At 33.5% G+C, this 24,247-nt stretch overlaps 2 protein-coding genes across 2 annotated transcripts; one reads left to right on the top strand and one right to left on the bottom strand.

Annotated features, from left to right (window-relative positions):
• Window positions 1–5,234: 5,234 nt before the first annotated feature.
• On the top strand, window positions 5,235–20,383 carry LOC114265866 (protein ROOT HAIR DEFECTIVE 3 homolog 2). Its single transcript, XM_028206698.2, has 22 exons — window positions 5,235–5,663; window positions 6,653–6,719; window positions 6,877–6,979; window positions 7,706–7,776; window positions 9,687–9,750; window positions 9,834–9,899; window positions 10,020–10,067; window positions 10,161–10,223; window positions 10,319–10,375; window positions 11,101–11,259; window positions 11,366–11,434; window positions 11,529–11,620; window positions 12,019–12,097; window positions 12,231–12,396; window positions 13,587–13,711; window positions 13,867–14,129; window positions 14,221–14,317; window positions 14,414–14,584; window positions 14,682–14,786; window positions 18,802–18,896; window positions 19,032–19,128; window positions 19,808–20,383. The coding sequence occupies exons 1-22, from the start codon at window positions 5,522–5,524 to the stop codon at window positions 20,099–20,101; spliced, it is 2,493 nt and encodes an 830-aa protein (XP_028062499.2). The 5' UTR covers window positions 5,235–5,521; the 3' UTR covers window positions 20,102–20,383.
• On the bottom strand, window positions 17,237–18,060 carry LOC145798484 (PRA1 family protein F3-like). Its single transcript, XM_082886171.1, has one exon. It carries the CDS (start codon window positions 17,938–17,940, stop codon window positions 17,371–17,373), a length of 570 nt encoding a protein of 189 aa, XP_082742297.1. The 5' UTR covers window positions 17,941–18,060; the 3' UTR covers window positions 17,237–17,370.
• Window positions 20,384–24,247: the final 3,864 nt, after the last annotated feature.

Genomic DNA, 24,247 nt, shown 5'->3' with positions numbered 1-24,247 from the left:
ACCGTTAGAGCATTCAGTATCAAATTGAGGAAATGACCATTTTTTTACTCAGATTTGGTGAAACATTTGGTGAACCGTTGGAGATGCTTTAAGATCTACTTCAAATAATTAAATACAATAGTTTTACATCCATACAATTTCTTTCTTTTAAAATCCCTCAATGAGATGGTAAAATAGATGACATGTAAAGAGAGTATCGAAATATTAATCAATTTCTTAAATTTTATTTGTTGCGTCATTTAGAGAGATTTGAGAGAGGACAATTATGTGAATGAATCATGTTTCAAATAAATGTTGTCAAATAAAGCAAAAATTACACAAAAGTGTGAAAGACAAAAATATATATATATATATATATATTTATAAAAAAAGTGAAAAATTTATAAATATTAAAATAATCACTAGTTTTTTTTTTTTGGGTAAATTTTTTAATTTTTAATTTTTATCTTCCCTAGTTTCTCAAAAATAAGAGTCATCAGATATATCATGTAATGTCTACATCAATTGAGGTACAACAACCAACCTCATTTCTTCAACGTGTTAATATAAATTTATGCAAATGTTGAAGATGTACCCAATCAAATAAAATTTTCTATTTTACTATCCAATTAAAGCATTTTGCTTTATAAAATTCCTATTGCTCAAAAAATTCTGTTTTATTTGATTTTCAGATGTGTTTTTTTTTTATTTTTTTAATCTTAAAACAAATTTAGTAAAAAAAATAGAAAATAAAAAATACTCATAATTGTTATATCATTTTACATTTTTTGAGGGTGAAAATAATTTTAAAAATATATTTTTATATTTTCAGAAAAATTTTAGAAAATTGATTTTGGAATGAAACCAAATAGTGTTAACAAATATTTTTGGAAAAAGTATTTTAAAAATGATTAAAAAAATAAAAAATCAATAAAAAGTTTTCCAGATTGGTGAAAAGTGCTTTAACTTTTTCAGTTTTTTTGGTTTGGGCTTCATGACCACTTGTTAGAAAAACCCAATCTATAAATACTTACATCAAAATCATAGATAAAATTGAACGAAAATGCAATTTTCGCATTCAAAGATGGTATTGCCATGGTTAACTTTACCTCTTCTCAATAACTTTGATAATGAGATTCATTACGTTTATGTGGAGGTTTAGGAGGGAACATTAAGCCTCCGTTTGTGAAGCGGGTTGACTTTTTGGCTTTTTAGTTATTTTAGTTTGGGGCTAAAAAGTCTGATTTGGGAAATATTTTTTGACTTTTTGACTTTTTTGACTTTTTTTGTGAGAGAGGAGTGTAATGATTATTGGTTGGATTTGATGTTTTATTTTTTGTGGCTAAAATAACCTATTTTATTTTTTGTAATTATTTTAGCCCCTAACCCACAAAAACCAACTTTCTAAAAACATCAGTAATTTATGAAAAAATATCACATGACAGTAACTAACCTTTTGTCCACGATTAATAAATTAAGTCTCATAATCTAATCATGTGATTCGCATCTAAAAAAAAGCAAAAGAAATTTTTTTAATCATATGATGTAAATCATGGAAGATAATTTTCTCCAATAATTTTTTCATCCAACTACTATCTAAGTAGTCGGTGCAAACACATTTCAAATCCAAATTCAAACTCAAATTTTATGGATGTATGAGATCAATTGTGAAATCATGGTGAGGGTTTTCAAATTTCAATCTTTAATAATTTTTTAGATCTCGATCTCCATATATGCTTGAGATTTTGTTTGTTGATTGGGAATGATGAAGTAGTTGAGAAGAGAAAGGTGCGTGGGTAAAGTATTAAATAGAGAAGTCGACTGGCTTTGGGAAGAGATAGAATGGGAAGGAGAGGAAGAGGTGGGGGTGGTATAAGGATGATAAATATGAAGAAAGGGCAAGGCTATTGAAGTGTAGGGTTATGCGACACCATTGAGAGATGGTGGTGGTCAGTAATATGGGGAAGAGGGTTGGGTAGGTGTGAAGAGAAATAGAGAGGTTTTTTTTTATATAGTTAATTAGAGGGTTAAGACTGTTTGGGTGGATAAGGCTCCCCATAGATTTCGTTTCGATAATTTGAACTGTTGATTTTGTTAGATATTCTGTATATTTTATCAACACAAAAAAAAAATAGCAATTTGTTGTATGATAATCATAACCTATTCAATTTATTATATTTGTTACAAAAAAAAAAATAACAATTGTGTTTTTAAAAATAAATTATTTATTTTTTTGGAGACAAACGAAATAAATTGAATAAGTTATGATTATCAGATTAATCTAATTTTTTGTATTATAAAATACACGAAATACTAGATAGACCTTACGGATTCAAACAATGCCCTTCAATTCAAATTATGAACCGGAAGGAATCTGCCTCCTATTTTAATAAAAGCCTAACTACAAACGGGTGACATCTAAGGCTAGATTCAAAAGAGCCAAGACATCAGAGGTTACCATTTAGAGGTGCTACACAGCAAAATTTATTCAGTCTTCGTTGGGGAAGTGGGTTGGCTTTTTGGTTTTTTTGACTATTTTAGCTTGGGCTAAAAAACTTGGCTTGGGAAGAGTTTTTTGGCTTTTTGGTTTTTTTGACTTTTTTGTGAAAGAAGAGTGTAATGATTATGAGTTGGATGTGATGTTTTATTTGTTGTGACTAAAATAGTCTATTTTGTTTTTTGTGGCTAAAATAGCCAAAAAAAGTCTGGAAACCTTCTTTCCAAACGGTGCCTTAACTATGTAGCGGTAAGTCACAAATTTGTACACAGGCATTTGAACCTATACTTTTGATACTGGGTATATTTTTCCAAGACCTGGAAGATTTGTCCTACCAACCATATGTGTTGTCGCCTAAATAAATAGCCTTTTGGATAGTCAAACATGAGACCTTGCGTATGTTAACCCAAAATCTTATCACTTGACCATGCCCTTGGATTTCTGCCTCCTATTTTTATATAGAGGAAATTAAAAATACATTTCTTAAAATTTATTTAAAATACGAATTGTTCCATATAGTTTGAAAAATTACAAATACTCTCTTGTTAGAATATTTTATTTAACAGAATTAATTAAAAAAATTGAAATTCCTTACTACTCTCCTAAAAAATAATAAAATTACTTAAATTATTAGTTGAAATAAATTTCTGACATCATTAAAAACTGTTAATTAACTTAATAGTTTATTAATAAAAAGAAGGGTAAATTACAAATACATCCCATGAGGTTTGCTTAAAATACAGGTTAGTCCCTGTAGTTTGAAAAATTACAAATACTCCCTTATTAGAATTTTTTATTTAATAGAATTAATTGAAAAAATAAAATTCATAATTGCTCTCCTATATAATAATAAAATTACTTAAATTATTAATTGAAACATATTTTTAATATCATTAAAAACTGTTAATTGACTTGATAATTTATTAATAAAATAGGCAATTTGTTGTGAAATTAGAAACTTCAGGGGGAATGTAATTTTCAAAATCACAGGAGGCGATTCGTGTTTTAATAAAACCTCAGGGGGTGTGTTTGTAATTTATCCTAAAAAGAACTATTTGTTATAAAATTAGAAATCTCAAGAGACGAAATGTAATTTTTAAAATTAAATGATACAATTTATATTTTAAACAAATCTTATTAGTGTATTTGTAATTTAGAACTTGTTTGGAGTGTGCTATATAAGCACATTTTTTATCTTTTTATCTTTTTTTAGGTCACATCACTTCTTTATTTTTCTGTATATCTATTCATAAAATGTTAAAAAGTACATTTATTTAAATCATTTCAAATAACCTCATTACACCCAAGTGAAGTTTGTACAAAATATTTATAAATTAATGATAATTTTTTTCATTTATTTATATTTATTTTGAAATGAGTAATTTTGGCTTTTATATATTGGAATAATGTTTTAGAGCACTAAATTGGGAGCTCTAGAGCATCACTAATGATGTGGCACAGTGGCTCCCACCAAAGTGATGTGATGTTTTGGCTTGAGTTTTTTTTTTTTTTTTTTTTTTTTAAACTCATTAGAGCTATTAGTGGTCCAAAAATTAGTGAGATGAATCACCACTCTATTGTTCTTTAGTGATAATTTTTTTCATTTATTTATATTTATTTAAAAAAAAAAAAAGTACCTGATGAGTAATTTTCACTTTTATATATTGTTCTTCAATATAACACGTTGCCACCGGACCAACATTACTTCAGAGGAGAGTAATCGAATTTTTTTGGCCATGTTTGGTTTCATTTTTTATTTAAAAAAGGTTAGAGTTTTTTTTTTTAAATAAATAAATTTAATAAAAATAGAATTAAAAAAATATTTTTACCTTCAAAAAAGAAAAAATTTTATAAAAATTATAAATTTTTTTTTTTCACATAACTAATTTTGAATTTTTTAGAAAAAAAATTTGGGACAAATTTCTAAAATTTAAACCAAACATTTTTCTTTTTATTTTGTCTCTGTTGTTTGGCTTTTCTATAATTTTTAATATTTGATACAACAAAAAAAGAAAGTCAATAAAAAATATTTCTCATGGTCAATAAAAAATTAAATTTATTTAAGCAAAAAATATTTTCACTTTTAAACAACAAAAAGTGTTTTTTAAATTAAAATTTTATCAACGTCTGCACACCACCATCATCATGGCCACAAGCACTATCAGCATTGTCATCACCATCACGGTCACCCCACTATCGTGTCATCACCTTCACATCCACATTCGTTCCGCCACTACTATCACCAAACATAGAAAAATGTTTTCACTATGTTTGGTTGATAGATTTGAGAAGTGATTTAAAAAGAAAAATGAAAAATATAAGTAAAATGTGAATAAATTATACTTACAATTAATATAGTTTCACATATTTTTTTCATTCATTTTTTAAATTTGTTTCCAAATCCCTCAATCAAACACCACGTTTATAAAAAAAAAAAAAGTATCTAAAAATATTTTATCTTCCTTTAAAAAATCTAAGAGTATTTTTTTTAAAAAAATAATAAAATAATCTGTGAATGATGAACAAAGGATTCGTTTGGAATGTGGGTTAGTTTTTTGATTTTTTTAACTTTTTAGCTATTTTATTTTGAGATTAAAAAATCTTGTTTAGAATAATTTTTTTGATTTTTTTGACTTTTGTAAAAGAAAAAATAAAATAATTATGATTTAAATGTGACATTTTATTTTATTAAATTAAAAAACTTATTTTATTTTATTTTTTTAAACTATTTTAATATAAAAAAAAACCTCATTTTTAGGCTAAACGATGGCAAAATATGCATATTACGCATTACAATGTCCTTATCTTTTTTAATCCCAATGTCCTAAAACAGACAAACCAAACAAGCCTTCCTTGATTCCCCCCATCTCTCTCTCTTCCTGTCTCTCTCTCCTCTCTGCAATCACGCTTTGAAGTCCAAATACAAAAGCTTCAACACTCCCAAATCCTTCTCTCTTGTCATTCCCTTCAACTACCCCGAAAACCCCCCTAAACCCCCTTTGTAATTTTATCATTAATCGAACTAGAATTCTTTAACTCGAAGTCATGGTTGATTACTCGACCCAACTCATCGATGGGAATGGCGAGTTCAATGTTACTGGTCTCGACAATTTCATGAAAGCTGTCAAGCTCCGCGAATTGGGTCTCTCTTACGCCGTCGTTGCTATCATGGGTCCTCAAAGCAGTGGTATGTATTTTGATTCAATTAGTTGTGTTTGTATATTCTATGTGTTAATTGAACTCTGGGTTTTAGTTTTCATGTCCAATTTTTTATGGGTTTGTGATCAAAATTTTCTTTTTTTGGTTGTATAATGGTTAAATTGTTTTGATCTGGTGAAATTTGAGTAGTGTTTACAATTTGGGGTTTTAGATTGTATGCCCAATATTTGGGGGTCTGAGGCTGGTTTATGATCTGAGGGATTGAATTTATTTAATTTTTGGAAGATTGGATTGCATTTCATAGATACATCATAAGAATCTGAACTTAGTTTCTTTGTTTATTTGATTGTTTAGATTATGGACTTTTAGATGATATGTTACTAATTTTTGTGTTTTAGATACTCATTCACATCAAGATAAAGTAGGGTTTTTGAGTTATCGTGTTGATTAATGTTAAGTGTCCTAAACTAATGAGGTACACTCGTGCAAGTCTTTGAAAGTCTTTAATCATCGGCATTGTCTTTGAAAGTCTTTAATTTTCAGCATTTGGATGCTTAGAACTATATACCTAACCTAGACACTTGCCCCTCAACATTTTGTCTGTGGAAATTGCCACAATATTAATTCAATCTGAATAAATTAATTTGAAACTAGACTCAACTTGCTATTATTGAATAGATTAGTTGTTCAAGTTTGAGGTACTTACTTGTGCTTGCTTGCATCCCAAGCAATCTTTCTTTCATTTAAGGCACAAAAGTGCACATATTTTTTTTGCGGGATATAACATGTTTTTTTTGAATGAGGGCTTTACTATTTTTGTTTGATTTCTTGCTGTTCAATCACTTGTTTTGGTTTCATCCAATCACTTCTTTACATGTGATTTCATCAAATAGTGTACAAAGGTTACAAGCCAAGTATCTCGTGGTTCGTTGTGTGTGCGCGTATTTCTATCTATGAATATACTATGCATGTTATTTATATGCTAAGGCACTAAGGGAATGCTTTCTATTTGAACAGGGAAGAGCACACTATTAAATCATCTTTTCCATACACGTTTTAGGGAGATGGATGCATTCAAGGGAAGGTTGGTTTTTCATTTTTAATATTCTTGAAGTATCTCAATTTTGTATTATTCTATGAAGATAATTTTTTCTGTTTTAAATTGTTTATTTGTTTCTCTCGCTACTATTTGCATTCATCGTGTTACGAGGAGACATGCAACATAAATTATTTTGTTGCAGGAGTCAAACTACGAAAGGCATTTGGATAGCCAAGGCTGTCGGTGTTGAACCTTGCACAATTGTCATGGATTTAGAGGGTACTGATGGGAGAGAAAGAGGCGAGGTAATGACCTCGACATTGATTTTTCTTTTCCTAAGAAGGAATAATAGACAAGATGGAGCTCACCTATAGTATCTTATACTTCACTGCTATTCCATTTTAAAATTGTTATGGAATATTTGTGTAGAGTAGGGGTAGAAATGACGTGCTTCAAGGACACTTAGCTATTACTGATCCCATTAGATTAGAATTAAGGGGAAAGAACATTGAATGGCAGTTCTTCTTAGCTCGACTACATGCATTTGTCCTCTTGGTTTGTTTTTTATTTTTGTTTTTATGTAAAATTATGTTGAAATCACAGGGTAGATGATGTTGGCTGGTTTAATACTTCATGGAGTAAAATGGATGCTTGTCACAAGTTATTAGCCAAGAAGCACAAACATGGACACTCCACATGACATGAACATATAGACACAACACAATTTGCATAAAATACAGGACACGACACGTGGGGACATGTGCAACATTACAATTTTTTTTTAAAAAATATTTATTATATGTCATATATAGACTCCCATCTCAAATTTTATATTTATTATATGTCATATATATATTAATCTGTTCCTATCCCAGAGTCAAGTCCCATCCTCAAGTCTTTTCCCCTTGCATTTGTACATGTTTGTTTGTGTTTTTTAAGGGGAAAGCAGACACTTCCCTTTCAATGCTCAACTTATTTCTCATATTTGATTAGCTATCTCATACTTCAGTGGTAAATTTTGTCAATTTCAGGATGATACAACATTTGAGAAACAAAGTGCTCTATTTGCTTTGGCAGTTTCAGACATCGTATTGATAAATATGTGAGCATTCAAGTTTCTTATTAGGTGTTCTATGTTTATCCTAGCTTAATGCTTGTGTGTCTTTGTTGGGGATTAGGATTGGTGATATGAGTTTCGTCCACTTAGGGACAAATTTGTTTTGGAAAAATGTGCTCCATCCGTCCTTGGCACAACCGGGCAAGAAACAAAATTTCATTTCATCTCCATCGAATTGGCTGATACGTTGATGTTTCTTAGGAAATTGAAATGAAACATTAGTGGAATATCGAAATTTCAATTTCAATTTTTTCACCAACACATACCAAAATCTACGAAACAATGATCTTTTTCTATTTGCATCTTTTTGTCTAAAGAAAAATGTGAGAATAAAGAGAAGTATCAAATTTATTAGAGAATTTGAGAAACTAGGTAAGATAAGAGAAGAGATAGATGGGAGAAGATAAAACAAGCATGATTAAATCAAACCAAGTCTTAAGTACCATTGAATGAGGTCGGCTGCATGAATCCCTTCTTCTCTACTCGACTCTATTCAAGGCCATTTTATCAGTCAAATTAAGGAGATTCATATTTCTATTTATTATATTAGTTCACATCAATCTTGGTCTACCCCTTTCCTTAACACTACTATCTACCGTCACTGTATCACATCTCTTCACTACTGCCTTTGTTGGTCTTCGTTGTATATGACCAAACCATCTCAATCTATTCTCTCTCAACTTATTTTCTATCGGTATTACTCCTACCTTTTCTCGAATATACTCATTCCTAACTCTATCTTTTCTAGTCTTGCCACACATCCACCTTAGCATCCTTATCTTAGCAACACTCATCTTATTTACATGTTGTTTCTTAGTTGTCCAATAATCAATCCTATACGACATCACTGGTCTAATAATTGTTCTATAAAACTTCCTTTTTAGTCTAATGGGTATTCGTTTATCGCACAGTACTCCAGACGCACTCCTCCACTTAACCCACCCCGCTTTAACTCTGTGGATCACATTCGTTCCAATCTCCGCGATCGTTGAGATAATCGATCCTATATACGAAAATGTTTACTCTTAGGTAGTTCTTGGTTCTCAATCTTCACTTTTCTTCTGCTTCTATTGTGACTGTTACTGAAATTACACTTCATATACTCTGTCATAATTCTGCTTATCCTAAATCCTTTAGATTCAAGTCCTTTTGTCCAAATCTGCAACTTAGTGTTAATTTCTTCTCTAGTCTCATCTACTAACACGATATAATCTGCAAAGAGCATATATCATGACACATCATCTTGAATATCGTCAACTCATCCATAACTAAAGCGAAAAGATAATGACTTAAGGTTGATTCTTGATGTAACCTTAAAGTAATTGGAAATTTATTCGTCTCTCCAGCAGGCGATCTAATAGCGGTTACCACACCTTCATATATATCCCTAATCATATCAATGTAATCTTTTGTCACTCATTTCTTCTCTAACACCCATCAGATTATATCCTGAGAAGACACTCTATCATCTATCATATGCTTTCGCAATATCGATAAAAATAAAACAAGCATGATTAAGTTACTTAATTTGAGAAACTACGTAACTGGACTTAATTATGCTTGGTATTAATTTATTAGAGAATTTTTTGCTTTACTTGCTCCTAGTTGGAATAGTTAGATGGTAGCTTGTAAATGGTCAAGTTAATTTTGGTAATTCTATAATGAATCATTTACAGTAAGGGGTGTTCATACCATTATGTGATGTGACTTCTGATTGATTTAGAGGAACTAGGATTGAACTAAATTCTGGGATAAACAAATTAAAAAAACTGCTGCTATCCAACAATACACATTAGTACTTAAATTTTTTCTCATCTTGTTTGGTCACGAGCTACTGTGACAGTATTGAGTTATTACATCAAATGTCAATTGGATGCCTGATATGGGATTGCCAGGTGGTGCCATGATATTGGTCGGGAGCATGCTGCCAACAAGCCTCTCCTAAAAACAGTATTCCAGGTTCTGACACTTCAAGTTTTTGTTCTGGTAATCATGTTGTAAATAATTCGCGCCATGACAATCTGTTGACTGCTGCCATATAGGTCATGATGCGATTATTTAGTCCGCGCAAAACTACTCTTCTCTTCGTAATACGTGATAAAACAAAGGTATGGTACTTTAGGAGTCTATTTTCTTGAAATTTTTTTCCAATTACCTAATCTTGTCCTTCTAAAGGTACCTTTCCTGTTCGATTTTGAATCATTCTGTTTTCGTGATTGTTCGTGTAGACACCACTTGAACATTTGGAGCCTGTTCTGAGGGAAGATATTCAGAAGGTACATCTGTGCTTATCTCTCTCTCCTCCTCCCATAACATGACCAGAATTATATTATTTACATTTTCTCTTATCATTGATTATACTTTTGCAGATATGGGATACAGTTTCTAAGCCACAGGCTCACAAGGACACACCTCTCAGTGAATTTTTCAATGCAAGATATAATCTCTGTCTCTCCCTCTCTCTGATCTGTGGTCTGTGCCTTTTTCTTTTTTTTTTTCTGACTTTAAAATTTTCATGGGCGTGAAGGTGGAGGTCACTGCTTTATCTAGCTATGAGGAGAGGGAACAGCAGTTTAAAGAGCAGGTGGATCCTTTAGCATAAAGTGCTTATTTAACTTTCTTTGGCTGCCGTGATAATGGCTTGTGATTTTGTCAAATGTCTAGCATTGCATCACTGTTCCAGCATTTAGTTCTGGTCGTTGATAAGCCCTCTCTATATTTGCAGTCAATGCATGTAATCTTCAATCCATACTTCTACTTAGCTAGCTCTGTTATGTAAAAACCTCCAAAGATTGGCTGATAAAAAAGAAAGAAAAAAAAAAAACCTTCAAAAATTCAAGATATTTATCCCTTTATAAATTATTAATATATATATTCTTTTAAAGTAAAATTACTGGGCAGAAATAAAAAAGAGCATCTTCTTAAAATCAAGATACTATTATACTAATATGATGGTGTGAGAACAATCATATTCCACTTCTCTCACATTATTCCCATATAATCTCACTAAAAATGTTAGATTCTTAAACAAGTTTGACGTTGGTTAAAAAGAGTTTTAATATTTGCTAGTGGCTATTGATTGTGTTGAATCGAATTTGGAAGGCAAATTTGTGAGTATTTGAAATGAGGAGGACCTTTGTCCAGTAAATGTTAGAGCCAACTCTTTCTTTCATATTAAGGTACGGATCTGGTTATCAATTTACAGAATCGGAGTGAGAATTGCCTGTGTCTATATGTCTTTCCATATTAGTTATTTATAGTTTTATAGAGGATTTACAGTCTTTCAGCCTTATGTGCCCTCTTATACAGGTTGCTCAACTGAGGCAGCGTTTTTTCCATTCTATTGCTCCAGGAGGGCTTGCTGGTGATAGAAGAGGAGTTGTTCCTGCATCAGGATTTTCTTTCAGTGCACAACAGATATGGAAAGTTATAAAAGAAAACAAGGATCTAGACCTTCCTGCTCACAAGGTCACACTTTTTTCTTGCCATTTGATTGATAAGGAATTGTTTGGTTTGCGTATGCATTTTGTCTCTTTTGTCTTGCATAATATTTATATGGGTTTTTGATAATCAGGTCATGGTTGCCAGTGTCCGGTGTGAAGAGATTGCCAATGAAAAGCTCAGTTGCTTGACCTCTGATGTGGTAATTGTGCATCTGTTTGCTGTTCATGAGTTGCTGTCCTCTAAATGAGAAACCATTCATTAAGGAATACTTGATTCTTCTTGATTTATTACAGGGTTGGGTGGCATTGGAGGAAGCTGTTCGATCTGGTACAGTATCAGGTTTTGGGAAGAAGCTAAGCTCAATAATAGAAACCTATCTTTCAGAGTAAGTTTAAGGTCTCAAATGAGTAACTCAGAAATAAATCTGCTTGAGTTTTGACGTGGCTGAATTCTTTACTGCACAATGTGCAGTATCCACAAAAAAAGAAAAAGAAAAAAAAAGGTCTACTAAGCTACCCGGACAAGATATTGTTGAAATAACTGAACTACCATAGCCTATGAAACACCAGAAAATATATAAGAGACTGATACGATTAATATCTGACCTAAATAGTTATAAATCAGATTCTAATGAGTAAAAACTCAATAACGCAAGGTTGCAAGTATGTTCCCTTGGGAACAATTATCTTCCCTCGTACTTTTCCTGCTTTGCCTCTTTTGTTTCTAGTTCTCTATCAAATGAACTAATTTTCTTTATTTACTCAATGTTTGCATTTTCCATAGATATGATATGGAGGCTTTCTACTTTGACGAAGGTGTGAGAAAGGCAAAGCGACAACAACTAGAGACAAAAGTATTACAGGTAAGAAATACATTTGTGTCATTTTATCATCTTCATCATATTTTGTAAGGCCATTAGAGAGATTAGACATCATGGTAGTTTTTGTTTGTTTGCCTATCTATGTTATATGCTCACTGTTTTATGTATTATGCAGTTAGTGCATCCTGCTTACAGTACCTTGTTGGGACATTTACGTTCTAAAGCACTTGAGAGTTTTAAGACCCACCTTGAACAATCATTGCACAGAGGACTAGGATTTGCTGATTCTGTTCGCAACAGCACTAAGGCTTGTATGCTTGACTTTGAGCAGAGTTGTGCAGGTACTGCATTAAATGCATTGCATTAGACTGCCTTCTACACATAAGTTAATGCGTCAGATATATGTGCTTAAATTTGTTCTTTCATTCTGGATTTGAAATACACAGCTGTAAAGGAATTTAATTAACTTTTGCCTCGTGTAAACTGACTGCTATAATTTAGCGGATGGAATGGTTTGTAATTTGCATATAGGCAAATGATTTGAACCTAAAATTTGAAAGCAAAACAATCTAATATATCTTGTTTGTTTGATCATTATTTGGGCTCTTTCCAAGTCCAAATTCCCCTCTCCATCCCCATGTCTCCTCTCTTGCAACCACATAGAAAGGGAGGAAGGATTTTTTTGTTTTAGAGGAGACGGCACAAGCATTGAAGTTTATAATTACAAATACAAAGATTGAAGAAGGCAGAAATATTTAATTTCAAGCCTCAAAGGTCTTAAATGAAATCCTCATGAACAAAAGAAAAAGTAAGATCGGGAACACCAATTTTTTGGGTGTCAGGCTGATTGGCCTTAACTCAGCTGTGTATCACACAGTATGGTACATCGTTGGATGTGAATTGTAATATATGGTAAAAGCATTGAGTTATCAATACAAAGAATAAAAAAGATAGTATTGTAATGTATAGTGAAAGCATTGTAATGTATGGTGAAATGGCATGGCATGTGAGCATCCTGTTGCAAGGTATAGTAGTACCCCACCATACATTACATATTGAAATGACATGTATTCGTACTTTAACATTCAATATGTATTGTATATAATAAAAAATACTAATGACACTGGTTAACAGAATTGTTTTCCAACGGTGCTGAGTGAGCTCATATTCAACTTCAGCAAACTCATATGCTTATTTCCATTGGCAGTGAACTTTTGAAGCTTGACATCTTTTATTCTAGTATATTCATGGTGTCTCGTCATGTTTAAGCTGCCTCATTCTTATTGAAAAACGAAATATTAAGCTATATGACTTTTGAGCATATTTACCTTTTGCTTGAAATTTATGATCCAGACTTTCTAATTTTGCATAGAAATAAAATGTTGAGGTCCATTTAGATTCTTGAAGGTGAAACTATTGGAAATTTTTTAAATTTTTTTTTGTCATTCTTGTTCATTGGTATTCAAATTGTGGTAGCTAGCATTCCAGAATCTACTCATTTCCACCTCTTACTATGATTCCTTAATGTCAGATGCAACCATAAAGCAAGCTAATTGGGATGCTTCAAAAGTCCGTGAGAAACTTCGTCGCGACATTGAGGCACATGCTTCATCTGTTCGTAGCGCAAAATTGTCAGAAATTGTAGCTAGTTTTGAGGTATTTATCATTCTGATGGGGCAATTCATAAGCGTTCTTCCAGCCAAACTTTTCTTTCTTTCTTTCTTTTTTTTTTTCTTTTTTTTTTCTTTTTTTCTGTATTCTTTTTCCTTTTTTTCTTGAGATTACCTAGTGGAAACCTTTTTGACTTGCAGAAAAAACTTGGTCAAGCACTGGCTGCACCTGTGGAGTCCCTTCTGGAGGCTAGCGAAAAAGATACTTGGTCTTCTATAAGAAGGCTTCTAAAACGTGAGACTGATGTTGGAATATCAGAATTTTCATCTGCTCTCACCGGTTTTGAGTTGGACCAAGCAACATTTGACAAAATGGTTCAAAATTTAAGGGACTATGCGAGAAGTGTGGTTGAGAAAAAATGTAGGGAGGAAGCTGGGAAAGTTCTGATTCGGATGAAGGATAGGTAGCCAATTTAATGGTGGAATATTTTTCATCCAAGTTCTCCAATGCTTCTCTCTTCTTATGGGTCCTTATTACTTTATACATGTATTTAGGTTTTCGACAATCTTCAACCATGACACTGATTCAATGCCAAGGGTTTGGACTGGAGCGGAAGATATTAGAGCAATCACTAAAGATGCTCGCTCTGCGGTAATCTGCAGATCTGTCATTACTGGGACTTTATATTATTAACTCTCTGCATAATATGGTTTTTTCTGAATGTAATATTTTGTCAACATATTGCAGTCACTGAAGCTTTTATCTGTTATGGCGGCCACACGCTTGGATGAGAAACCAGATAAGATAGAGAATGTACTTTTCTCATCGCTCATGGATGGAACAGTTGCCTTGCCTTCTTCACAAAATAGGAGCATTGGAGATTCTGTAGATCCTCTTGCTTCAAGCTCGTGGGAGGAGGTAGGAAGTGTATACTATTTGTTACCCTCTCTGTCTGTGTGGGTGTGCCAATATTTTTCAGTTGACTGATTACTCATTAAGAAGCAAACTTAACCAGGTACCTCCAGAAAACACACTGATTACGCCTGTGCAGTGCAAGTCTTTGTGGAGACAGTTTAAGGCAGAAACTGAGTATACAGTCACTCAAGCTATTTCAGCCCAGGTACATAATTATAAACTGCCATGATTTTTCATTATTTTCTTCTTCTTTCATGGCCCTGCCTTTCATTTTACTTTGATAGATGTTGTACACAAACAATGGATTAAAAGGAAGTAGGAATTTTTTTTATTTGTGAGGTTGCATGTTTATTACCTGGGTATGGCCTCTAGTTGTTATATATACAATTGCATGGTTTTGTTACTGCACCATACATGGTGCCAGAGTCTGATTCCATCCATTCGTTAGTGTAAAATATATTGATGTATATTATTGATTGATGTATTACAAGATTGTTGTATTACAAGATTGCTTGATATTCTGTATATTACAATTCCTATATATAGAGGAGAAGATGGTAGTGGAGTGTGTGATAGTGGAGGTGGATGGTAGTGGAGTGTGTGATAGTGGAGGTGGATGGTAGTGGAGTGTGTGATAGTGGAGGTGGTAGGTGTGGAGAAAGATAGTGGAGGTAGTAGGTGAGTGGTAAATTCTAACAGCCCCCCGCAAACTCAAGGAGGATAGAAACTAACCAACTTGAGTTTGAAGAGAGGAACAAAACAAGAAAATACATAAAAATAAAAAAAGATAGGAGACACTGTATGGTTGTGTCAGACCGTTGATGAAGACACTGATGGGGTGTCATAACGCTGTAGAGGACACTGTATGGTGGTGTCAGACCGATGTAGAAGACAGTTTATGGGGTCATGTCGGACCGTTGTAGAAGACAGTTTATGGGGTCATGTCGGACCGTTGTAGAAGACAATTTGGTGACAGTTTACGGAGTCTTGCTGGACCCTTGTAGAAACTAACCGGAATCTATGTCGGGACAGTTTACAGAGTCTTGTCGGACCCATAAAGGAGCTAACCGGAATCAATGTCGGGACAGTTTACAGAGTCTTGTCGGACCCTTGTAGAAACTAACCGGAATCTATGTCGGGACAGTTTACAGAGTCTTGTCGGACCCTTAAAAAAGCTAACCGGTATCAAATGTCGGGACAGTTTATAGAGTCTTGTCGGACCCTTAAAAAATCGCATCCTCAAAAGGTGCGCTCAATTTTTCAAAAGGCGTGCCATCAAAAGGCGTGCCCTAATTCATCAAAAGGTGTGCCGGACATGATGGCGAGGCACGGGGGCGCCTTGGCTTGCGTGCCCGTTTGTCGGCTGGTGGCAAGAGGCGCGCGATGCGCGTGGCTGCCTCGGCTATAAGACAGAGGCTGAGGATGAGGCAGAGAAAAGCTGCGAAAAACCTCTGAAAAAACAAAAACTCTTCTTCGTTTTGCTGAGAGAGATAGTCCGTAACACTCTGTTGTCTGAGAGAGATTTCTGAGAGAGATACTCTGTAATACTCTGTGGCCCAGAAAATGGCTTCATCTTCCCGGAGTCTGCTCACTCTCTTTCCCGACCTCAATGAGTCAACAAGAGAGACAACTGGTGCGGTTGCACTGGAAACTCAACCAAGCGCCCCGGAGTTTGCTCCGTTGAACTTTCCGATGCGGTCGGTGGAGCAAAGAATGGCAGTGCAGTCGGATGTGGAGGCCAATCAGTATACTCTGAAGGCATGTGTGGAAAGCATGACGGCGGTCACAAACTTGTCGAACCGGCTGCAGAGTAGGACAAATGAGGTGCAGCATTTAAACTCCCAGCTGGCTCTGCTCCAACGCATGTATAAGGATGCGCGAGCAGAGATAAGCGTGCTAAGGGCAGAAAACAAGGAGCTGAAGCGGAAGGCCACCGTGATGTTCCGATTTGGAGGGCCACCATATGCTGCAGGGGAGGAGCAGGGTGTAGTGTTCATGCCCAGTGGAGTGGGAAACACGGAGGCAACACCGGCAAGGGCGCCTCAGGACGGAGGCAAGAAGAAGAGGCCTGCAGCAGAGTAGAGAAGAAAAATCCCACTGTGGGTGTGGGTGTGTTTTTTTTTTTTTTTTTTTTTTTTTTTTTTTTTTTTTTTTGTAAAATGGTGATCGGGGTGGATCCCCAATATGAATAAAATATGGTGTGTTGTGCAAATATGGAACTTGGTTTTTTTTTTTTTTTTTTTTGATGTAAAATGGTGAACGGGGTGAGCCCCGACAAGAATAAGAGAAGGTTAGGGGGCAAGTCGTGTTCGTCGGTTCTTTTTTTTTTTTTTTTAGAGAATAGAAAAATAAAAAGAAACGAAAAAGAGGAAAGTGGGTGCTGATGTGTGGTGGTGGGAAAGGTGTTAAAGAAATAAATAAAGGAGAAGAAAAAGAAGAAAAAAATAAATAAATAAAATAAAAGAAAATAAATAAAAGCTTATAGTGGATGTCATGATAAGAAAGCAAAATGAGTGGAATTCGGTGGAAAGAAGAGAGAAAGCAGGATTATAATGTGCTTTGGCTAGTGGTAGGGTCCATCAGCATGATTCACTTCAGAATGGTGATATGTTAGGAGAATGGTCACTATAGTCAGTAGGTAGCATTTCTACCCAGAAGATGTTGCACGCGAAGCCCGTCAATCTTAGCAGCAAGGAAGAAATCATTTTCTGTAAGTCTACCAACAGCATGTGTCCATAAATCAATTTTGACATTGTTCCATCCAACAAGATGAAGATCTGGATGATGGCCTAAGACGAAGCCGACGGAACCCCGGCGAAGAGCGCCCCCGTGGCGCCTCCGGACTCTTCATCGACAAACAGATCATCAGTCTTCCTAAACACGGCATGAATCAAGACAACAACAACTCCAATCAACAACGAGATCACTATATTGAGAGTCGCATCAGTCAACAAGAGGAAAACGATCGTGAGCACCGATAACACCACCATCACGATGCGGTCGTCGATCGTACGGTTGAAAATCACCCACGGCTCGTCTCTGAGGAAGTAGAGGAAGAGCCAAACGGCCATCATGATGATGAAGACAATCAGCGAGATCGGGTGCCATAGGAGGCTGAGGAAGAGGATGAGAAGCACGATGATCGCGTAGTTCATGCGGAAGTAACCGAGATTCGTTCTGATCCGTCTGAATGCGTCTCCGAAGCCTCCAGGGAGTCCGATTGAATGGAGATTCACCATCTCCTTCCATGGCCGACGAGCTCCGAGGCCTGATTTCAATCTCTCCTTTGCTCGAGAGATATACTCTAGGTTTGCACTTCCCGGCGATGATGATGTCGGAATTGTACCGTAATTCGTCATTTTCCGGCGCTTCTCCGGTCAACTGAGGTTACTGATTTGCAGGGGTAAACAGAGAGATGTGTGGATAGGGATGGTTTGGGCATGTGTAGAGGTCCGGCGGGCGGTCAAGGCAAGGCTACCGCCCGCCGGTGAAGTAGAATTACTAACTTCTTAACCTTGCTCTGATACCATGTAAAATATATTGATGTATATTATTGATTGATGTATTACAAGATTGTTGTATTACAAGATTGCTTGATATTCTGTATATTACAATTCCTATATATAGAGGAGAAGATGGTAGTGGAGTGTGTGATAGTGGAGGTGGATGGTAGTGGAGTGTGTGATAGTGGAGGTGGATGGTAGTGGAGTGTGTGATAGTGGAGGTGGTAGGTGTGGAGAAAGATAGTGGAGGTAGTAGGTGAGTGGTAAATTCTAACAGTTAGCACAATGGCCACAACATGCTTAGGGCAAGTTCTGTACCCCTCATAATACCCTTTCATGTCAACTGATTTTGCTGCTAAAACTGCTGTTCTATTCTTGGTTGAGTATGCGAGTTTCACTGTGCTCTTTGATTATGAGTAAATTGCCATTAAATTTTCTTAAAACTATATTGAATTGTGATCAAGTTGCAATTGATGCGTGGTGGTGTGACAATCAAATTGTCTGTCTCCAATACATCAAACTGAAGCAAATGCTTGATTATGTATGCTCTCTGTTTTTAATTATATCCTTGTGCAAGTGAGCCAATTTACATGTTCAGCTTGTGCATTTTTGTTCCTCTTACCTTCCATTCTTGGTCACTCATCTACGATAACTTTGCTTGATTCTTTAAATGCTGTCTCCTAAAGCTCTTATGTACAATACTGTTTGTTTGTTCAGGAGGCTCACAAGCGCAACAACAACTGGTTACCTCCTCCATGGGCTATCATGGCAATGGTTGTTCTCGGGTTCAATGAATTCATGCTTCTTTTAAAGTAATTACATCAAATCTAGGAACTTTACACAATATATTTCTTAAGTTCACATTTAGTTTGACTGCCTTTTATTTCTCATTTTGCGTGCCCCTTTTACTAATAATCTGTTTTTATTTTTTTCTGCTACTATAACAGGAATCCTCTCTACCTCATGGCCTTATTTGTTATATACTTACTTGCAAAAGCCTTATGGGTACAAATGGACATTGCTGGGGAGTTTCATCATGGCCCTGTGAGTAAAGAAGATATTAGGATATTTCCTACAATTTTTTCTTTTATTTTTATGTTTGGAACTCTCTTAAGAAAACAAATATATCTTGTGTATCATCCTCACCATATGATCCTCCAAGCATTGATTTCTGAATTACATACTTGTTTTAGGTTAAACTAGTTCAAATGTGGATGGGAGCTAAAAAAAAATTTGTTTATACTTCACTATGTAGTTCTCTATAATGTTCTCTTACATTTTTTTGTTGATAGAGCCAGTTCTGAAGATTGTATACTAACACTGATTGATCTTTAGCTGCCCTTAACCCCCAACTCAATGTACCTGACCCCAGAGTACTACTTTTGTTCATGCATATATGCAAAATGGTTAGCATATGTTAAATCTAGAGTAGATCAGTCTCGCCCCAGATCACACCACACAAGGTCATGTACGGTGCAAAGCAAAATAATTTTGTATGATTAAGGCTTGGATGAATTGAAAACCTGTGATTTGGCTCCTGGAGTAAAGATCCAAAGAATAGAGATGAAAACAACTGTAGCTTGCCCTAATGACCATATCTATAGGGCTGAGGAGCAAAGAAAGAGAAGTGTGGTGCTGCAAAAGACTAAATTTGAAGGATTTCTGAGCTCATCCAAAAATTACACTCTTGTCTGTAATTTCATCCCTTTTCTTTTGTTTGCAGTTGGCTGGACTTCTTTCCCTCTCATCGAGGTTTCTTCCCACCGTCATGAACCTTCTGAGGAAACTTGCGGAAGAGGCTCAAGGGAATCCGGCTCCTGAAGCACCAAGACCACCTCAGCCACTGGGTTCTCATAATTTCAAAGGTCAAACACAGCAGCCAAACACAGTATCAAGTTCGGTTCCTGTTTCATCTGTGTCATCTAACATTTCATCAACTGAAAGTGGTGATGAATACTCAAGCCCTCAGCTGACACATAGGCGAGTTTCAAATGTTGAACAAGCCGAATCTTCTTGATCGTAAAAATGATTCTTGTTTGTGTTCTCTTGTATACTAGAATAGGAAGGATATACTCTGTTGTGTATTTTTTGTTTTGAAAAAAAAAAAGAACAAGGAGAGGGGAAAGGTATTGAAATGTGTTTTTCCTGTTTTAGGATGAAGGGATCAAAACAAAATTGAGGGGGACCTGTGTTACATTTTTAATTATGAAGTATTTATACTGAATGTTTCAAATTTCAATAAGACACAAAGTATTTGGATGTTGAAGGAGCATCAAGTTCAGCATCATCCATTAAGATATATTGTTGAATTGTATTGCTTCCCTTAAATGCTGTTATTTGGCCTTTTGTGGAGGGTAGTTATACCTTGTTTGTCTTAAACCCTAAATTCTAAAATATACATATATGCATAAGTTTAGATTTGTGTTAGCAATTCAGATATTCTTTGATTAAAAATATTTCTTTCAAGAAATTCAACTGTGATGATGTGTGCCTGACGTGGCATGACAAAGATTAATTTGACAAAAATGTCCTCCCCTTCACTTTCAATACACCTCCTAGCTCTCTACCGTTGCCTCGTGTTTTATTTTATTTTATTCTTTATTTTTATTGCTGGACATTGATTGATTGATTGTTTCTCGTTGTTCCTACTTGGAATTTAATGGCGGGTCTTCTTAGGAAAATTTATTCAGATCTCAAATAGAACAAATAAAGATTTAAAAACTAGAAGTCTAAAAACTTACATTGATCATACTGTTGCTCTTTATTTATTGGGTAAATTACATTGATTATCTTTGAGATTTAAAAAAAATACAATAAGTTTTATAAGTTGATATAATCATACTAGTTTTCTTTTTAGTCAAAACTAAAACCATCGGTCTAATGTAGATAGTGTGTAAACACATGTATAAACAATGTTAAATATACATTTTAATATAAAAGATATGATAATATTAATTATTTTTAGTGAAAGGATTAACTATATGAAATATCATAAATACCCTTTAATGTTTTTGATATATTTTAATATTAAAAATTATATTTTATAAATATTTTTTTATATTTATATAATGATGTAATAGCCAAAAAAAAAAAAAATCACACACACAAACACACCACATAGGAGTCTTTTTTTAAGTTTATCCTCACACTAGTTTTGAAAACCCAAAACCAGCCTTACTAATCCCCTCCTCCAAGGCCCGTCCATACTAGTTCCAAGAAACTATTAATCCCAAGCTGCACTTTACAAATAAACATAATTTTTTGTGATCCTTGTTATTTTTCTTTTTGAACGGCGGTTTCTACTCACAGTGAATCTAATTCCCTTCTCTATAACTCAAAACAAATGGGCTTACATGTGTATATATATTCGACAAGAAATATTACTTAATGTATGTTTTAAGAAAAAAAAAAAATTTAACTTACAAATATAATAATTTTAATTTTTAATTTTTAATTTTTAAATTTATAATTATTGTATGAAACTACCACTTAATTATAATTTTTACTATAATAAAATCTTTATTTAATTTTTACTATAATAAAATCTTTAATTAATGGAAGTGTTTGGTATGTCTGATATTTGGTGTGGACGTTTCACAAAGTCTTTCTTTCATGCTATCATCACCGCCCCCCACAGCAAAAATTTATTATTACTGCCAATGTGGTCCCACAACTCCACACACAAGCGTATATATAATATATTAATTTAAATGAGTAAAAATAAAAATAAAAAATAAAAAAAATTAATATTATAAATGAGATTTATTAATATTATCGGGTCTGCTTGGGAAGTGGGTTGACTTTTTGGTTATTTTAGTTTGGAGCTTTTAGCTTCGTTTGGAAATGACTTTTTGATTTTTTTGATTTTTTATGAAAAAAAAAATGTAATAATTATGAGTTAGATGTAATGTTTTATATTAGTGAATTAAAAAAATTATTTTATTTTTTTGTCACTAAAATAACCCCAACCCTACTTCCAAACGAAGCCATAATAAGTGCAATACAAAAATACTTTATGAATTTATTGACTTATAAATCTTCTAAATTAAATAAATCTCTCATTATAATATGTATGCCGCCTTAGTAGCAAGAGTTTAATTAAAAGTTTTAGGTTCAAATCTTATACACCTTTTGTCATTTGTTTAATGTAATAGTATATATATGTATTACATTGTTTACCCATGAATTTATAAAAAAAAATGTAATAAATTTTACAATTTTAATGTAAATATATTAATTCTTTTTAATAAGATTAAAGGAATTAAAATTAATACAAGTAATTTAAAGACACAAGAATAAGTAAGAAAAATATATATAAAGATGGCAAATTATTATTTTATTCATATAACTAACGAATTATTAATAAAAATGAGTTAAGTGTTATTGTGAATTAAAATATTAATAAAATTCAATATAATTATTCCAAAGAGTAATTTACTCAAAAAGTTATTTGATGATCCTAAAACACTTATGGTTATGTTTGGCATAAATTTTTTGGGTTAAAATAGTTACAAAACAAACAAACAAAATGACCAAATCCCCCACAAACTGGAAATTTGTCTATAAACCTCATTTACCTTGCTTTCATTGTTAGAAGGACTAAGAAAAAAATTATACTTTCTAAACCCCTTCATAATTATAAAATCTTACATAAAGGACAAAATTTATTATTTAAATATTTTATCAGACTATTATACCCTCACATATACACAATCCAGATACAAAATTTATCTTCTCTCTCGTCTCTCACTTCTAACCCTAGCTTCCTCCATGGCCGGGGCTGTGTCATTACTAAGCTCCGACGATCTCTCTCTGCATCTTCTCAACTCTCCTCCTTCAACTCTCCTTCAACTGTTCATCTTCTATCTCGTCTCTCTCTTCTAATCCTAGCTTCTTCCATGGCCGGAGCTGTGGAGAACTTGCAAATCGCGCTGATACATATATATATATATCTATATATGTGTGTGTGTTTGTGTGTTTTGAGATTTGAATTCGAATATATATATATATATATCTACATATTTCGATCTGTAATATATATATATATATATATATATATCTATATATATGTGTGTGTTTGTGTGTTTTGAGATTTGAATTCGAATATATAGATTTTTGAAAGCTCAAAATTTTAAAAATCTGAAAAATCTGTAAAATCTGAAAAATCTGAAGAACCGGGGTATGAAAAATTGAGATTTCTCTAAAATTTTCAATTATAGGCCTGATTCAAGGATTATAGGCATGATCCAATGTTTTTCAAAGTAAACATCGATTGATTCAAGGATTATAGGCCTGATTCAAAGCTCAAAGCTCAAAGCTCAAAGTTCCATCGATTTTTCAGAGTAAACATCAAATTTCATTTGATAGAACCAGAGTTTACTCTGGTTCTATTGCTCTGTTTTTTTCATTTGACAGAACCAGAGTAAAATTTTACTTTTGTACAAAGTAAAATTTTACTTTTAGCTTCAGAGTCTTACAGTTTACTTATTTTTCAGAGTACAATTTTACTTTTATACAGAGTAAAATTTTACTTTTAGTTTCAGAGTGTAAAATTTTACTCTCATTCATAGTAAAATTTTACTTTTATACAGAGTAAAATTTTACTCTGAAATACATAGTGAAAATGTCTTAATAGGAGAGCTGATAGATATGAGGATAATATAGTAAAAGAAACAAGTTTTAAAATATCAGGGGGTTTTGAAAGTACTTATAAAGAGAAATTAGATAGTGAGGGGCTATGACCAAATCCTCCACAAACAAACAAAATAAGCTAATAAGATAAAATGTGAACCATACTTATTTTATTTTTTCTATTACAAAAGTAAAAAAAAAAACTAAAAATTTCATTCAAAAGAAATTTTTTAACCCCAACTTGAAATAATTTAAAAAAATTAAAAAATAACACATCTCAAACGTGAGCTGTATCAGGATGGTTATTCTGTTATCCTTAAAAAAATATTCACAAAATTAATACGTCCAACTATTTTAACCAATAAAATTCGATCGAGGCACCACTGTGTATGTGTTGGCCAAGCAAAATATAATTTTCCAATTTATTCATATATTTAAAATGTTATAAAATGACTAAAGTGCCCTTGAGTATTGGGGGTACCCTAGAGGAAGAAAAAGTGCAGGCAAGAGTCCAAAAACGAAAAGAACGACA

Source organism: Camellia sinensis, chromosome 9, assembly GCF_055761805.1.
Source record: "Camellia sinensis isolate YWXY chromosome 9, ASM5576180v1, whole genome shotgun sequence".
Classification (NCBI taxonomy): Eukaryota; Viridiplantae; Streptophyta; class Magnoliopsida; order Ericales; family Theaceae; genus Camellia; species Camellia sinensis.
Note: the sequence above shows the minus strand (reverse complement) of the source record. Positions and strands in the feature narration are given on the sequence as shown.

Bases quoted from the DNA above. Each gene is read 5' to 3' on its own strand.
- LOC114265866 (XM_028206698.2), top strand. From the start codon at position 5,522: ATGGTTGATTACTCGACCCAACTCATCGATGGGAATGGCGAGTTCAAT. The intron at 6,720-6,876 runs GTTGGTTTTTCA...ATTTTGTTGCAG, and splicing joins ATGGATGCATTCAAGGGAAG to GAGTCAAACTACGAAAGGCA. The intron at 7,777-9,686 runs GTGAGCATTCAA...TGGGATTGCCAG, and splicing joins GACATCGTATTGATAAATAT to GTGGTGCCATGATATTGGTC.
- LOC145798484 (XM_082886171.1), bottom strand. From the start codon at position 17,940: ATGACGAATTACGGTACAATTCCGACATCATCATCGCCGGGAAGTGCA.